General features: G+C 45.9%; 1 protein-coding gene and 1 long non-coding RNA gene across 2 annotated transcripts in view; both read right to left on the reverse strand.

Annotated features, from left to right (window-relative positions):
• SPPL2B (signal peptide peptidase like 2B) overlaps window positions 1-18,311 on the reverse strand; it is a 46,379-nt gene that overhangs the window by 15,535 nt on the left and 12,533 nt on the right. The window contains exons 7-8 of the mRNA XM_019550666.1: window positions 13,311-13,410; window positions 13,219-13,233 (exon numbers count right to left, since the gene is read on the reverse strand). Of these exons, the coding sequence (XP_019406211.1) occupies window positions 13,219-13,233; window positions 13,311-13,410 (115 nt within the window). The remainder of the gene's footprint in view (window positions 1-13,218; window positions 13,234-13,310; window positions 13,411-18,311) is intronic.
• LOC109320524 lies at window positions 1,063-12,749 on the reverse strand. Its single transcript, XR_002103807.1, has 2 exons — window positions 11,348-12,749; window positions 1,063-2,158 (listed from the first exon to the last, which is right to left on the reverse strand). It is a non-coding gene; the product is annotated as an uncharacterized LOC109320524 (long non-coding RNA).

The raw sequence follows: 18,311 nt of genomic DNA on the forward strand, positions 1-18,311 counted from the left end.
TTTAGGCTAGACATCAGGAGGCGCTACTTCACGGTCAGGGCGGCTAGGATCTGGAACCAACTTCCAAGAGAAGTGGTGCTGGCTCCTACTCTGGGGGTCTTTAAGACAAGGCTTGACAATCACCCTGCTGGGGTCGTTTGACCCCAGTACTCTTTCCTGCCATGGCAGGGGGTCGGACTCGATGATGTGCTCAGGTCCCTTCTGACCCTACTAATTATGAAACTATCCACCTAACAGCAGAGGGGTTTCACACGAGTGGTCATACTTTCTTCCCTGTTTGAGCACCTCTGCCAGCTGGTATACTGCAGCTTGGCAGCTTAGGACTCGGCTATCCTGGCACTGAAAACATGCTTCCTGAGATATATTCAGTGCTTGGTCAGTTTGAGACCAATGTGTTTGAGGAGGAAGAAATAAGAGGCTCCATAAAAGGCTTGCTTGTACACTGGCAAACCTTGCTTCTGTTCCAGAGAGAGAAGTGCTGAAGAAATGGATGGTGATGACAAGGACCTGAATGGTGGCAGAACTTCAGCATGTGCAGTGATAATTTTAGAGATGTGTTGAGTTTGCTGTGTTGCTCTAGGATCAAGCCAGTAACATGAGGGTGTCCATGAGCATGGAGAAACAGATGACAATTGCCATTTGGAAGCTGGCAACCCCTAGTAACCTCTAACTCTATTCTATTGCTAAACACTTGGGCATGGGATAATCTATGCTTGGATCAGCCATCCAGGAGGTTTGCCATGCCAGCTAGCACATACTAGCACAAGGTTATTCAGACTTTCTAACCCACAGGAGGTCATACCTGGATTTGCCTTTATAAGGTTTCTAAACTGTATCAAGGTCCTTAATGGCAGGCACATTGCCATCCTGTGCCTAAGTGCACCTAGGTTCAAGGTAAATAAACTGCAAAGGAGTATCAGCCACACTTCAGGGTGTCATGAGCCACTGATATCAATTCACCAGCTGATCAAGCAAGATCCACAATACCAAGGTCTTCAGGAACTCTACCCCACTGCCCCTGATGATGCAGGCAAGAAGACAGTAGCTGTGTAAAATTTGTAATGTGTAATGTGATTCACAGAAAATGTGTTTATTTATATGAAAAAAGTTTAACAAAGAAATAGTATAAAAAACCCAAACGTTTAGTGCTGTATTGTAGAAACAAGTGGGAGTAGTGGCAGTTTGTGAACTGAGAGAAAGGAAGTAGGCAGTCTAAGAGTGATGGAGAGTGGTGGAACAACGTCTTGACACATAGTATGGATATGCTGGAGAGACTGAAGTCCCATAACATGCTGCTTTTCCTGGGCAAGTACTGTCCATGTCCTTGTGAGGTTCTAGAAAACTGTTCTCTCCCCAACATCCCTTAGTCCTTTTGGTAGGAATGTGATATGGAGTTCCTTCCCATACTGGAAAAAGGAGTTATCAGGGCTTACAGTCAACAAGGCCAATGGAGAGATAGGGAGGAACTATTTCAGAGATACAGGTGGGGGACAGTGGTTAAGACTGTGCTAGTGGAGGGTCTGTTCATATACTGGATCTGTTATCAGGGTCTGTTCATATAATGGTCAGGGCTGCAGAAGGAAAAAGTTTGGATGCAAGACAAAGATATGAGACTGGAAGGGATAGCATGGGGGCTACGCAGAGGAGGGGAAGAGGCATGAGGAACTCGTCTTGAGTATGTAGGCCTGTTGCCAAGGGGAACCCGTTCATCTGAGGTAAATAAGCCTAGCCCTGGCTCTGGGCTAAAAGTCTGGTCATAGGGTACAAAATGTAGCATGACTTAAAAGCTGAGGATGGCTATGAGAGACTGCTTTTTCCCCTCTCCAAGCAGAAATTATCCATCAGCATCTGCATAGTCTGCTTTGCCATGTCCACATCCTCTCCAGTGGGCTTGGCATTTGGCATGTCTGGAAGATCCTTCACAGCTGATCAGGTCAGCACAGTGGTCCTGATGGTACTTCATCTGTTAATGTCAGGCTCCTGCAGGCATAGCTCTTCTCTGAGGATGCTACCAGAAGTGTCAGCATCTCTCCTTCTTGCTCTTTTTTTCTCCTCCATCTCAGTTTGGTTACTTGCAGAGCTCTAGCCTCGGGCTTTGACCTTGGAACCTCAGCAGCAGGAACACAAACAGGAGCAGCAACAACTGCAGGTGGCATTCCTGAAAGGTGAATAAATAAAGAGGCTCTTTTGAAACATTTGTCTGGCTTAATAATTAGGAAATAGGAACACAGGATTTGAAGGGGTCTCTTGTGCCATTAAATCCAGAATCCTGTGTTTGCTTGCAGTTGTTAACTGAAGGAAACCCTAATATCACCACTTCAAACCCTCACCTAACAACACGGGACAACACGGTGCACAAGCTTCTGGCCCTGTGGGTTGGATGAGTGGGGCTAGGCCAGAGTCACGGTCCTTTGCCTAAAATCTTCTGAGTGCATATCAGCCAACTACTTCCTCATTGCTGCACTGGCAGGGAATTAGCAGCACCTTTGGGCCAGATCCTGTGGATGAGGTTGATCCATGGATGGAACCAGTGTGGGATCAGTGCACTGAGTCAGTCTGCTGGTGAGCTGCCATATATGCCAGATTAGGCTACAAAGTGACCCCATGTGCCAATCTAGTCCCACATGCTATGGGACTGGTGGCACTGTTAACTGCCATAGCTTTCAGAATCATTTTCAGAGCTATGGCAATTAACACTGCCACTGTGCTCCCCCACCATCAGGTTTCTGGACCTATGGGGAATCCCAAGGGCTGGATGACAGCCCTACAGGCCAGATCTGGCCTGCATGCTGGAGGTTGAGCACCACTGATATACAGCATTCTTGGCGTTTTAGATAACATACTATAGGTAAAACCAGGGGAGACAAGGGTGTTGCTAATGCCCAGTCACTGCAATGAGGAGGGAGTAGTTGGCTGATATACACTCAGAAGATCTTAGGAAAAGGACCATGACCCATGCCACATAGGAAGGCAAAAACACCTTAAGAACAAGATCTTCACCTGGAGAGCCCTAGATATTTTAAGTATAGTCAAGAACATCAGAGCACCTCAGTCTAAAACCATGAGTCTTGGTTGTGACCAGTATTCCAGTACTTCAGAGGAAGGTAAAACAGTCTCAGAAGCCAGTAACATTCATGGGGTGAGGGATGGGGAAGAAGGGGGGAGTGCGAAGTCCCAGGGAAAGCTCTGACACTTGGAATTATAAAACACCTTCCATACACTGAGCTACATTTATACCTCACCAAGGGCCTGCAAACATATAACTCTACATATCACAGACACTCCCTATCCTATCATCCCATACCTCCAACAAATGTATCCAGTTCAACCTTAAGGCAACCCTGTTACAGGGACCTTTAAAAGTGCATCTGTGAGAGCCTCTACTTCACACAGACAGATGGATTGGCAGAGATATTTAATCAAACTTTAAGGAAGTTAGGTGACAGAACCCAAGAAATGGGATGTTCTTCTACACTATTTGTTATTTGTGATCCAGGACTTTTCCTAATCATCAATGGCGTTTTCCCCTGTAAGGGGGAGAACCTCATGTTATATTAGACCTCCGTCAGGAAGCCTAGCAGACAGGGCGTGAGATCCCAAAATGTAGTGCAGTATGTTCTCCAGGTACTGGAACGGTTGGATCTTGAGCGGGAATCCAGCCAAGCGAACCTCTGAACTGTGCAAACAGTCCCAATCACAACACGACAATCAGAATATGCACAACTGGTGTATCAACCCAGGGACTAGGTCCTACTGTTACTGCCCTCATTTAGAAAGCACACCAACAGCCAAATGGGCGGGGCCCTCTGAGCTGGTAAGATGAGTTGGGGAGGTAAATTCTGAAGTGCACCTGCTGGGGAAGTGATGTCGGTCCCAGATATACGAGATAAATCTCCTGAAACCACGGAGAGTCCGAGAGACGCTTAATGGCTCAATTTGTTTGACAGAAAATATGGAAATGTGCAAGAAAAGGTTTGACTTCCAGTCAGTACAATTGCCTGTGGGGCAGAACCTGTCCAAAACACAGCAAGTGGAAACAAGGACCCTAGTGGAGGTAATCCAGAAGTGTTTGTGACCAAACCTGGGAGAACTACCCTATTAGTTAGCATATTGTACTTGAAGCCAGGGTGCCCAGTCCAAAAAGGGTTCTCCAGAGTACCAGAGAAATTATGGGAAACTGAGAAAGGAAGTAATAGCATGTGCTGGATATGGAAGTGATCAAAGCACCTTCAAGTGAACGGAACAGTCTACATTGGTCCCATATCAGATTGGCACCAATATAAGGAAAATTGACAGCATCAGCAATCAGCTTTTTTGGCTGATAATGTTGCTGATAAATGTCCTGTGTATGTACACAGCCACAACTGACCATGCAGGCAGTTAGCCGTGCGGCCTGGTAGTGTGGCAAGCAGCCAGGTCTAGCTAGTACGTCTGTTGTGAGGGAAGGGGCCGGGTGGGGGTGGGGGGCAGACCGAGGCCCCTGCAATGAGGGACGGAGTGGGGCTGGGGCAGGAGCAGGCGCTGTGCAGAAGGGGTGGGGCATGGGAAGGAGTAGTGCATGGCTTGTTCAGGGGTGTGGGGCAGCTCCTGCTGTTCCATGCACCCCGGGAGGGCACAGGGGGCATGTGCCCCCAGATCTGCACATGGGACGAGGGTGGGCTGCCGCTGTGGGCTGCAGCCGGGGCTGTGCCAAGCTCGTCCCAGCAGGAGCTGGGCCGAGCTGGGTGGGCGGTGGTGCTGGGAGGGGGGCTATGGTGAACTGTGGTGGCTACAGACTCCCCCTGCAGCCCCCCTCCCAGCAATCCTACTGTCACCCACCTGGAGTGCAGCCCAGCCCAGCCCAGCCCCTGCCAGGACGAGCTCAGCACAGCCCCGGCTCCAGCCCACAGTGGCAGCCCACCTTCATCCCGTGTGCAGATCCGGGGGCACATGCCCCCCGTGCCCTCCCCGGGTGTGCGTAGCAGTTGGGTCAGTATCAGCCGATATGGCTCATTAAAAAAGTCAGCCATCGGTATTGGCCTAAAAAATCTCTATTGATGCACCCCTAACCTGACTATATTGGTTACCAAACTGGACGAGAGAATCTTGTTTTGCATTGATTTCTGAAAATGAAATGTGGCGTTGAAGTCTGACGCAGACTGGATACCCGCGATCAGTGAGTCGCTACAGCGACTAGGGCATGCTAAATATATAACACTGGATTTGATGAGGGTTACTGGCTGATCTCCCTATTGCCAGAATGCTGGGAATTAACAGCGTTCACAACCCCTTGAGGGCTGTATCTGTTCAGAACTCTCCCTTTGGGGCTCCATGGTGCCCCGCTATCTTCCAACAGCTAATGGACAAGGTACTGCAGCTACACTGAGAACGTGCCACAGGGAACCTTGATGATGTAGTCATGTTTACGAGTACCTGGAGGGAAGACCTCTAGCAGGTCATGGCAGTACAATAGTCACTAGTACACTAGTCACTTCTAGCAGAAGCCCTTATGGGAAATCCAGCAAAATGCTGACTTGGATAATAACCTTCTGCTAGTAAGAAAGTATTTGGGGGATGCTTTAAGCAATGGGAAGATTAGACCCCTCTAGTGGAGTCCCCAGTATCCAAAACAAAACAAAAAAGCAACTGAAGTCTTTCCTCAAATTGGCAAGTTCTTACTGGTGCTTTACCCCAAATTTCTTATCAATAATTGCTCTACTAATAGAAAAACTGCATACTACGGCACCCTGATCTGTGCAGTGGACTCCAGCATGGGTGGGAGCATTTGGAGAAATAAGAAATGGATACTATATAATGCCATGGTACTGTGCCATTTGGAATTTGACTGCAGGCTTATTTTCAGGTGGATGCCTCGGAGCAAAACCTTGCAGCTGTTCTCTTGTAGAGCTCTGAGAACAGAGAACATCTGAAGCTTTTGCCCCAAGAGCAAAACTACTCTGTGCCATAAAGTGCTTTGGGTGAATCTGATATCTTTTATTAGACCAACTTAAATAGCTGGAAAAAATTTTCTTAGCAAGCTTTCGGGTTTAAACACCTTTTGTCAGGCTGAGGAAGCATCTGCAGTTGCTGTGTGCTCTTCCCATCCAGCTGCAGATGCTTCTTCAGCCTGATGAAAGGTGTTTAAACCCGAAAGCTTGCTAAGAAATTTTTTTCCAACTATTTAAAAGGTATCAGATTCAACCAAAGAACCTTGTCTGCCTACGTCCTTAGACCAACATGGCTACTACCTACACCCTCGTCATAAAGTGGGTGTCACAGGGAGAACGCAAGGGATGGACCCTGAGGGGTCAAGGGGGACCCCTGGGGGCCGGAACACCCCGGACAGACATAAAGAAAGAGTGAGGGAAAATCCCTTCCTGCAGCTGGAGCCACAGCGAGAGCGGAAGTGGCGGCGGGACCTGCGTGGCTCTTTAGCCGCGTCTTTTTAAAACTGTGGCCAGCAGGGGAGAGGGGGAAGAAGAGCCGGCACAGGGAGATAAGAAGCATGGTGAGCGAGGCAGAAGGGGAGAGAGCGGTAAGAGAGTCAACAGGGGAGGTACTCCTTGGACCTCTTCCTGAAGACAAAGGAAGCAGGAATGCCACTCACAGGGCAGAAGGCTGCCTCCGAGTCCTTAAGGAGGAAGATGCCAGTGGCAGGCTAAAGAGAGAAGAAGCGGTCACGCTGAATCCTGACGGAGGACCCCTGGGAGAGAATCCAGGGCATCAGAAAGGTGACTGCGGTAACCTGAATGGGCCCCAGAGAAGAAGGGAGAGCGATGGGATTTGAGGCACTGACTCAGGAAGGACCAATACAGGTTCGACCCGGCTCCAGGGACAATCCTAAGTGGGAGGCGGAGGGCTTAAGCAGCAACAGGGGCTGCGGGAAACAAGCCCGAGGACATAAAGCGGCTCAGCGGGGAATAGAAAATAACCTGAGCCAGAAAGGACGTCGAGGGTCTGATTAGCTCATAGATCACTCCGCAGGAAAGGGAAGAGAGTGGCACTAGGGTGCGGTCAGGCATGGGTCAGGGCTAATCAGGGAACGCTGGGGCCAAGCTGACTGATTCTGGTAGTTAGAAGGTCATGGGTATTGTAAATATTCTTTTCTTTTGGTTTTGATTTCCCACCTTTGGAGGGGCTGGGAGGTTGGCAACGTAGAGCCCTAGGGCCAACCCTGTAGGAAGAAGGGCTCTGCCATGTAAAGGACCGAGATGGTCAGGCAGACCCGTAACGCGTAGCTTGGATTTGGGCAAGAGTGAAGCCTAACACACAGTTCCGGGAGAAACTAGAATACCTGCAAGTGAGAGTCAGGCCGAGAAAGATATTAGCAACCCGTCATGGCTAGGTTCAGGGTGAAATACAGGGGAGGCTGGAGCCTCGCAGAAGACGTCCACCCGAGACCTTGGATGTAGACAAGCCCCAGTAGTCGGACCCCACCACTGACAGAATCATCGAAGTTGTGGCAGGCGGGATTGGGGAAAAGACTGCCCCAGGAAGGAACATCTATCTACTAAAACCAGAGGGACGGACTGAAGAACAGCCATACACATCCAAAGCCGGACAGCACGGGACCGAATGATCGAAGCCCGATGGGTGCAGTGGGTAATTGAGGTTCTTGGTATTATCTCCTTGGGCCCCCTTTTACCCTGCTTACTGATCATGCCCCTTTAACATGGTCGAAAGCAAAGTGAGAAGCCAATGCCAGCCTGATGCATTAGTATCTGGTATTGCAAACTTACTCCTCGGAGATCTACCATCGATCAGGATATGCACATACCAACGAGAACTTTTTTCATGGGATAGAGCGGGGCTAAATTCAGATGAGTGGGCCACACTTGGGGAGGGGAGATATATAACTGAGTGGTTTTTCCTTTTAAGAAGAGCTAGCCAGCTCACTTAAGGATTCAGCTATGGGACATTCTGCTAATAAGGAAGTCTTCCACTGGAGGCTTAAAACCCAGAGGAGAGAGCAGAAGGAGGCAGACTGTAAAGGAACAGCTTGCAAGAAGGAGAAACCAGGATGTCGTACTGGGAAAAACCAGAGTGGAAAGTGGCACTTCTCCTAAAGTCTGGAGAGGATGGACAATTTTGGTTTGTACTGTTTATATTGTAAGAGATTGAAGTTTCTTGGATAGGACTAAAAGCAGAGCCTAATCTTCAGTAAGATAAAGCAGATTCTCAGGAATGGTATGAGCTATGAAGAGATAAGTAGATAAATTAAGCAGATAAATGCACCACCCCCACTGAGAGGTCCCTCAGCAAGGAAGTAAACACGGTAGCACATAAAAAAGATTTTGATATTGGGTGCCACTCAATTTACCCAATATGGAGGGGTGCCTTGAGTCCAAAAATGGTGAGAACTACTGGGACAAAGGATAAAGGACCTGCTTTGATTCCACTGACAAGGATGCGCACCTTAAGGAACTGGAGCATGGAAACTTACAATACAATTCCAAAACTGTTGCCACTTAGTTCCTGGTCCAAGCTGCTACAATACCAAACCTAAGATAAGCACAACAGAACCCTGTTTTCACCCCCAATCCCCAGTTGAATACCTTAGACTAATCATTAATGACCTCCAGACCCTTGTGAAAAATGATGACCATTTCAAAGCAGCTTTGAGGGACAAACCTGTTCTAGCTTACAGGCAGCCCGTCAATCTCAAATGGCATCTCTCCAGCAATAGACCACATAACTCATATTCTCACCAAGGCACCAGATCTTACTCTGGATCCAGATGCCATCTGTGCCTGCTCATCAACATATAATCCATTTTATCTGGTCTGTTGATGTTGTGGTCTAACATTTGAGATTTGCTCCTTTACTAATATCAAATATGCTATCACCTGCTTACAGTGCCTTCTGCTGTCTACATTGGACAGACAGTGATACCTACATGGAAAAATGAAGGGACCCCAATTTGACATCAATTCCAAAAAGACACATAAGCTGGTGGCAGAACGCTTTAACATCCCTTGACTTTCCATCACTGACTTCTGAGTAGCTGTTCTTAGACAATGAAACTTTAAAAGCCAACTTCAGTGGGAAACTGCAGAACAAAAAATCATCTACAAATTGGACTGTACTGTCTAAACCAAGGCTGTCCAAATGGTGGCCAACTGGTTGCATCCAGACTGCAAAGGGTTAATGGGCAGCCCACAGGCTCCTACCCAACTTCCACTCCCCGCATTGCTCTGGCTGATGTGGCAGCAACTGGGGTCTCTGGAGCAAGGCAGCATAGCTAGACGGGGCCTGGTAAGTGCTCTGTGCTTCTGACAGGGAGGGAAGGGCTTGTGCTGCAACCTGGGGTTTATAACAGGGAGCCAGAGACTTCCTGATACTTTTAAGGGCAGAAGAGCTGCAGAAAGTCTTGGGTGAAGGGAGCTGCCTGCCAGGGGCTGCAAAAGACAAGTCATGGGACAATAGGCTGTAAGTGCCTACTGCAGTGTTAGTGGCACAGCAGTAGTATGACAGGCCAGAGCTCAGCTTAGGGCAGAAAAACACAGCCACAGCAGTTAGGTTAGCCAGTAAACCTAGTGGAATACACCTAACAGCTGACCTAGGAAAAAACGTGACCCAAACGGGCAAGGCTTATGGAATACATTAGGTCAGGGAGAGCCTGGGAGTCAGTCAGGCCCTGCAGGCTGCCAGGGAAAGAGCTCTGTACTGGGTGGAGGGGGACTGACTGGGATCCATCTGCCCTGGGGACTGGAAGGAACAAACTGAAGGCTGTAAATAGCTCAGTTTTGGTATACAGCCTGGGTGTTTATAGTTTGCATTATAGCCTATGGGCTTATCTCTTTGTTATAAGTTAGACTGGAGGGACTAACACAGGAAGCTGGAAATCCCAGATATGCCCAAGGGGCACGTGATTGCCTGTAAACTCAGCATGGAGTTAGGCTCCAGGCCCAGCTTGGAGGATGCTGGGAAAGGGGAAGCCTGAACCCAGGAGTGAGACCAGAGCCCCTTGAGGGGTGAAGACTGAGCTCGTAAGGGGACAAGATCCGAGGCACTTGCAGGCAAATCCGACCAGAGCCCTTGAGGCATGAATCCTGAACCTGTAAATCTGTAAGGATTACAGAGGGGGAAAATCCTGAGTTCATAAGGGGGCGAGACCTGAGCCTTACAGGAGCAAAGCTCAAGCCCGTGAGAGGCAGGACCAGACGTTGGTGGGTGAATCCTGAGCCAGTGAGAGGGAGAGATCAGAGATTGTGGGGAATGAGTCTGGGTCTTTAAGGAGAGAGATCTGAGATCTGGCAAGTCACCAACAGGACCAGGCTGGCCTGAAGCCAAGATGGGAGCGACATGCGCCAGAGCACAGAGTCTAGGTAAGACATGGGGCCCTGAAATGCAATGACCTCACTAAAGACCTAGAGGCCTGAAGAGGCATAATACTGGACTGAGGCCAAGGCCCAGTGAGATGAGTAATGAGTAACATCTGCAAGGCATGGGCATGGCTGTAGGGGAGGTTGGAGGCCATTAAACTGCAGAGTGCCTTAATGCACTGACTAACAGTGGGTGAGAGGCCACGCTGGGTTCCTGGGACAGCCTCCTTTTACCAAGTTTGACTAATTCTAAATGCTTTTCTGGCTTTGAACCCTGGTAGCTTTGTTGAAACCCATCTGCTTTTGCAAATACAGAAGACAAGTTTGGAAAACTGATTCTTCTTGTACCTTCGTGTCGTGGAACAAAAAACCCTGGGGAAATTATACAGGTCCTGTGACCCTCTGCTTGGGGAGTGGGCTCAGATGAGAGGGAATGGAGGTAGGGTTTGCTTATGTCAATCCATGCTGGGGAAGGAATAGCCCCACTTTCATGGCTGCATTTAAATTCTCTCTGCATGGGGGGCACCTAATAAACAAGTGACGGGGAGGTTTGGAGATGATACTGGCTGGTATTTGTTTCATGCTGCAGGAAAGAGGGAAGAAGCAGTTCTGCTCCCATGCCTGTAACTCCTCCTTGCATTAGAACATCTAATGATGAGCGATGGATGGACTGACCCATCACTTTCCCAAGTCTTGAAAGCACCTCAGGTGTATGTAAGGATTGCGGAGGGGGGTCAAATGACTGTTAAATGTGGGCAGGGCATGAATGGGGAGAGCTGGGCTTCAGAGGGCTCCCTGCCCAGTAAGTGAGGCTGGGGTTGGGCCATCTTAACCCTTTGAAGGAGTGATGCAACTGAGTATTAATATAAATGACATTCAACACCCCCAAATACCAGAACCCTGTAAGTGGCACCCCCAAATTCCCTGAATGTCCTCAAACCATCTCCCCACCATTTTTTAATGGGTGGAAAACAGGAGCCCTCTTCCCCACCTTGTAAGGATTCTGAATGATGTTGCCAATGTGTAGATATTCTGATACTCACCAATAGGCCTGGTGTCCAACAGTTCAAGAATGCCCTCCAACTGGCAAAATCCTTGGCACTTGAAGAATGAGGGAAAGGAAGTTGGGTGCTCCTCTTCAATGTCTGCATCATCTGACCTGTCTTTCCCCAGTGGCTGATACATTTCCTGCTTTGAGGTCCCAAACAGCAGGAAGTGCTTAGGGCTAGAGCCTCTTCCTGGTCTCTGACATTACAGCTGTCAGACAGCTCTGTGTTCACTCCAAGGTCAGTGATGAAACAGGATTCCCAGTGATGATCAGAGATTGCTCCTCATAGCATAAGTACATCACTTGCTGGGCAGCCAAAACCCAGTTAGTATTCCAAACTTTCTTATAGTGGGCCTTTAGGAGATTTGTGTGGTAATGATGCAAGTCCAGACTGTTTCCACGAGCTGCCATCTCCACCACAATTCATTTGTAAACAGCCTGGTTTTACTGGTTCCTTCTCAGGGACTCTGTGCCCCAGCTGGAGAGAAAGTAGAGGACTTTGGCTTGCCTTCAGTTAGTGGACCGTTTCACTGACATCAGACATTTTGTGGTACCAAACACTGTAGTGGTAGGTGAGTGAGTGGTCCAGCAAATGCTGGCACTGGCTTGCTTTACACTTAAGCTTTTCAAAAGTTACATGCAGGGTCAGTGACTCCAGAGTAGTAGAACTGGGAGTGTGCCACAGAGGGGTCACTGAGGAGGAAGGATGGTGAAACAAAGCACTGTGGGATGCTGGTTGGCCAGTCAATTAAACTTTAGCAGGGAGAACAACATAACCTGAAGCACTTCAAAATTATCCCTATTTCAGTCAGAGTTGTTTTCAATACAGTTTGGGTCAATTTGTAGTGCTACCACACTGTGTATCATCACTCTATTATTAAAAGTGTATGCTTTTAAACTACTTAAAGTGCTTTAAATGTTACATCCATCCATACCCTAAATAAACATCCTTTAGTGACAAAAGACAGTTCATAATGTAAAAGCTTCATTAATTCAATATTTATACCAACAGCAACTATGCATATGCCAAGAGCAACTGTACATAACTTACAGAAATCTAAATAAATGTAAAGGATATATTAGCATATATAGCAGTAATTTATAGCTTGAATCTTAATAATTATAGATCAGCTGGCATTAACTAATGCTTTTGTCAATCTAAAACCCCTCAAAAGACATCTAATTTATGATCAAAATATCCAACAGCAGGATCTCTTATGTGAATACAAACTTTTCTTTGTTAAATGCTAACACCTCTTGTGTAAATTTTCATGAAACTCCATTTAGTACTTGGTTCTCAATGAGGTCAAGAAAAGAAACCAGTCCTGATGCAACTCAGCAACAGCAGAATATAGTTATTTGTATATAAAAATTCTTCCAGGGTATTTTTTTTCAAACATGCACATAATTAAGAAATGCAATGCAAGTTTTGGTGAAATTTTAAAGAGTATTTTGGATTAATTCCAAACCAAAGAAAATTCAAACCAATGACGTTGAAAAAAGACAAATTTAAAACTCATGAAAAGATTAGGCAAAAAACAAAACAAAACATACAAACAAAAAAATTACCCCGTGGAACCCAATCCAATCAAATACCACAAAAGCTAAGAGTTTAGCAGAATATACGGTTATGAAAACATACAACTTCATTGGATGAGATAAACGTAAGGATGGCCAACCACCGTGACCTTCATTCCTTTAAATTCCTTAAGTGCTCTCCCTATGAAAGTCTCAAACATAGAACCAAATGAATATATGTTGTTTTCATGCAATTCTCCTATTGTGAAAAGGAAACAAGGCAAAACTAGAGGAAACAATGTTGTGTTAATAAATACACCAGATAAGGAAGGGTCATTTCAAACTTACCACTTGAATTGGAAGCTGGGGGAGAAAGGGGACAGGTCAATCAGAACTTTTTCTTTTATATCTTGGTGTCTGGTAAACAGAAACAGAAATACCTGGAACTAAGATGTCTCCAAATCCTAGGAGTGAGAAAGGCCTATCACAAAGAGCCAAGGGTGAGGAGTTCAGTCTTGGAACTTTCAGGACCATTGGGAGCTTGAAAGCAAGAGAGACATGCTTTATAAAGAATTTCCCTTATGTATTTACTGTATAGTGTGTTAAGTCCCTCTTGTCATTCCTACATCTATTACACAAGTATGCCAATACTTAAATGTATTTGCATGACAATTACTTTTCATTTTACTGACCACTAATGAAATATATTTAACTGCTGTATGGCACTGACCCAGAACAGTTGAATACCAGTACAAAACTAAGTTTTTTTAGTATGGCAAAAAATCCCAAGTTATTCTACATTTAATCCAACTTAATTTTAAATAAGACAGGCAAATTCAATTCCTCTGTTACTTAAGATAAGTCACTGATGTTTAGGTAAGTTGATAAACTCATTTAGAAATGCCCAAGAGATGTGTCAGCCGTGCTGACAGCCACAAAACAACTGACTAAAGGTTGCTGTTGCATCTTAATTAATTTTTTTATTTTTGCAAAGGTATTTTCAGATGTTCTGAACAGCTGATAACCTTAAGTACCCTATGAACTACAAAGCTGAAGCAGAATAGGACAAGATTAATAACAGCATTAAAAGAAAATGTCTTCACTTTGGCATGTTTAAAAGGAGAGCCTCCAGATGAAGTACCCAGTATCTTTTTGTCTGTTTTTAATCACGCCTACCCATGTTCAGGGCTGTCATCATTTTAGTCTTGAGAAACAGAGCAAATGAATTTCTTTCCACTGAAATGCTTGTTATTAAAACGTAACAGCCAACTACACCGAAAGTACACAGTATAAGGGTGGCAGTTTATTCTTTCCTGGTCATCTAAATTGTCAATTATCGTAGTCACATATCCACGGGTATTTCAATTCTAGAAACGTGGCCCTGCATATTGGACAGCTATATTAATGCACAGACCAGAGCATGTGCAATAGCAGCCATAGCCACACAGAACCTGTAACTACTGGAGTAAGCCTCAGAAATAGAAATGCTGTGTCTGTGTATGCATCCCTCTGTTGTCCCATACAGCAGTGCATGCACGCACATGTGCGCACACACATCCCCACTTTGTCCCACAGCTGAGTGCATACGTGGGACAGCTGAGTACCTCTTTTGTCCCCTGGCTCAGCCTGGGTGTACCCACACACAACCCTCTTTTGTCTTATACCTCAATGTGTGTGTGTTTGTGTGTAGATATCCCTCTCTCATCCCATAAGGTGGATGGGGGTGTGTGTACATGCATCCCTCTTCTTCCATCACTCAGTAGCCAGAGCATTCACCTGGGAGGCTGGAGGTTCAAGGTTCTGGTTCCTCTCACCCAGATGGGGTTTGACCTAGGACATTTTTACTTCCCAGTACAACACTTTAACCACCACCACCACCCAAGTGTCTTCTCTGTCCTATCAATTTCAATTGCTGTGGATCAATTTCATTGTTGCGGCTCACTGATGCAGAGTATGTGTTTAGGTTGAGGGGGAAACAGGTATCCAGTTGTAAACTGGACCTATGCCTATCATCCTGGCTTGTAAAAGCCAGAGGGGAGACTGGGGCTACTGCTAGAAGGGGTTGTCAATGCCTCCCTTTGGGAAGCAAGGTGCCAGCCATTCTTAAGTCTGCAACTGTTGGGCTGCAACTCAGAGGGGGAAAAAAAAATCTTGTGATGGTGACTTCCCATCTAGCTATTTCCAATTCCACTTCCAAACTTCTCTTTTTGGGAAAGGTAACTGAATAGGTGGTTCCATGCCACTTCCAGGAGCATCTGGATGCTATCAGATTCCTGAACCCCGTCATTCTCTCTTTCATTCTTGGTATATTAAGGAAACTATGTTTGTGCTCTTGGCTGATACACTTTACCTGGAGGTTGACACAGGAAACTGTACTCCAGTAACCCTGTTAGATTATTGAGTGGCCTTTGATACAGTTGACCATGAGGTACTAATAACGTGTTTATGTAATAATGCATTTATTTGTGGGATTGTTCTTAGTTGGTTTCATTTTCTCCTTGTAGAAAGGTTCCAAAGGGCAGTGATGGGTGAGTGCTTATTGTTGTTTCAGGACCTCTCCTGTGGGTCCCCAAGGATTCCATCTTCTTGCCCCTCTGGTTCAATATGTATGTGAGATAAATGGATGTAATAATACAGAGACCTGGAGTGAGATGCCTTTAACAGGCTAGTGAAACCCAGTTCTGTTTCTCTTTTTCATTTGATCTAGGCCATGCAGTCTCAACCCTTACCTAGTGCCTAGCTCCAGTTGGGGATTGCATGCAGGCAAACCACTTGAAATTGAAACCAGGCAAGACAAAAGTAATGGTGGCTGCCAGACCTCATGACTTGGGGGAGGATAGAAACATTTATCACTGAAGGGTTCAGCTTCTCCTTGTCACTTACGTTCCCAGCCTGAGGGAACTCCTGGATCCTTTTACTGCACTTGGATTTCCAAGCTGCTGCAATGGCTAGGAGCACCGTTCACCAACTCCATCTGGTGAGAAAGCCAGATTCAGGTTTGGATCTGGCCATCATCATCCATATGCTTTTGTAACCTTGTTATAATGTGTTCTACCTGGGGCTGCCCTTGAAGACCGTTCAGAAGCTGCAGCTGGTGCAAAAGGCAGTGGCTCACTTTCTGACTGTGGCCAGTGACCAGGAGTACATTACTTCAGTGCTCTACAGTTTAAACTGGCTTCAGCAGTTTTCTGTGCACAGTTCAAGGTGCTGATTTTGACCCATAAAGCCCTCAGAAGAACAGAGATTCCTATATACGTAAGGGACTATCTTCTCCCTCGTGTTCAACTAAAATCCCTAAGGTCAGCCAAGAACAACCTTCTGCAAATTCTATGTACGTGCCAAGTTCATTTGGCAAAACTACGTGGGAGGTTACTCTTGGCAGTCACCCCTCAGCTTTTAAACTCCTTCCTACTTGAGGTCCATCAGAGAACAAGCCTGGATGTCTTTCAGATGCACTGGAAGACTTTCATTTGGGAAGGCTTTTAGCAGGTACCTTGACTTTTCCCACTTACACAGATGTGTCCCAGGAGGCAAGTACTCTAAAAGCTTAAGGGGGTTGATCCTACCTGGGAATTCCTGGTGTGTGCAGGTCTCAAGCCTGAGGAGCCTCTGCTCCAGGAAGGCTGGAAAACACCAGCAGCTTCACACTGCCCAAACCCTTCTGCCATAAGCAAACACAACATGGGAATGCAATATAGCAGCCCAATCTGTTACTACCTTCTGTTGCAGCCACAGATTTGAGCATTGGTGGTGCTACAGAACATATGGATGTCTGTTTGTTTTCACTTCGTGCCACCTTAACATTTTTTATGAAGGCACAAAAGTGATATCTACTTCCATCTTAGAATATATTTAGTGGTTTTATACCAATTAAGTCTGGTTTAGGGCAAGCCATAATTTAAATAAAGGACAAAATTAGGCATATTAATATCAATGATGATATAAATTATTAGGTGTATTTTTATATTTTCTTGCCTTATTTAGCAAACTTGAAACTGAGCCAAGAAATCAAGTATAAAAATCCAGATTCACCTCAGAATCAGTCTTGAACTACAGTTCTTGCTGAATGACCTATCTGCAGACGAACCAAAATTAGTCCTTCTTTAAAACTTGGTTTTTAAACCTAGGTAAGAAGTTGTTTTCCCTAATAGGCAAGCTCCCTGTTTAAGATTTTGGTACTTAGTAAATTTAAGATTAACACTTTTTCGTTTTAAATATTTAGAAGTTGGTCAATTCTGAATATTCAATTATTTTGTTTGATATGCTTTACCCATAGAGGCAAAGATTTTTTTGATATTGTTCACTGGAGCACTGTATAGTTGGGAGAGCTGTTGGACAAGTTTTCTGACATAAAGTGCCCTTCCTCAGGTCATCTGGGGCATTGACAGATGTTAACGAACACCAGTGCTTTACTGGGAAAGGAAGAACATTAGTTTGACCTAGCTCCCCAGGGTCTGTATAGACTGGGCGTTTCAGTGAGGCTTTTCGGCGCTTCAATGAGCTATTAGATAAAAGTGCCAAAAAGCTCTACTGAAGTGTGCGATCTATATAGATGTTGGTCAAGCTGAGTCAAAGCAACTTGATGCCTCTTCTGGGCATGCACTGTGCTTGATGTAGGGGCAAACCGAGCTGAAAGTAAAGCACTGTTTTTTTTTTTTATTTTCACATCTATAAGCAGCCCTGAAAGCCTTCCTCTTGTACACACTTTCTGGACCATCACAGTTACAGCAACACTCCGACCCTATATTGTCATATCATTCATATACAATTCATATTTAAATATTAACACTCCTATTAAAATTTATTTTAACTTATTATCTTGGAGTACTAGATTTTGGTAGGACAGTCTGCTCAAACCCCACTTGGTCTGCAGAACACCCTTGGGCCAACAATAGGTCTCTCCGTCAGTCAATCTGCATACATAGTCATTGATGTACGCAGGACTATTGTGTCCAGGAACAGAATACCCTGGGTGCAGAAGTACCAAAAATGACCTATATACATCCAGAAAACAGACCAGGAAAGAACAGAATGCCACTCTTAGATGCTTTACAAATAGTTTCATAGTTAGTAGGGTTGGAAGGGACCTGAGCAGATCATCAAGTCCGACCCCCTGCCATGGCAGAAAAGAGTACTGGGGTCAAACGACCCCAGCAAGGTGATTGTCAAGTCTTGTCTTAACGACCCCCAGGGAAGGAGCCAGCACCACTTCCCTTGGAAGTTGGTTCCAGATCCTAGCTGCCCTGATAGCGAAGTCGCACCTCCTGATGTCTAATCTGAATCTACCCTCTGCCAGCTTGTGACTGTTATTTCGAGTGACTTCTGGTAGTGCTCGGGGAAACAGGGACTTCCCCAATGCCTGCTGGTCCCCTCTGACAAGTTTGTAACAGGCCACTAGATCCCCCCATAGCCTTCTCTTGTGGAGGCTGAACAGGTTCAGG

The sequence above is a fragment of the Crocodylus porosus genome, unplaced genomic scaffold, assembly GCF_001723895.1.
Source record: "Crocodylus porosus isolate Cpor-Errol unplaced genomic scaffold, CroPor_comp1, whole genome shotgun sequence".
NCBI lineage: Eukaryota > Metazoa > Chordata > Crocodylia > Crocodylidae > Crocodylus > Crocodylus porosus.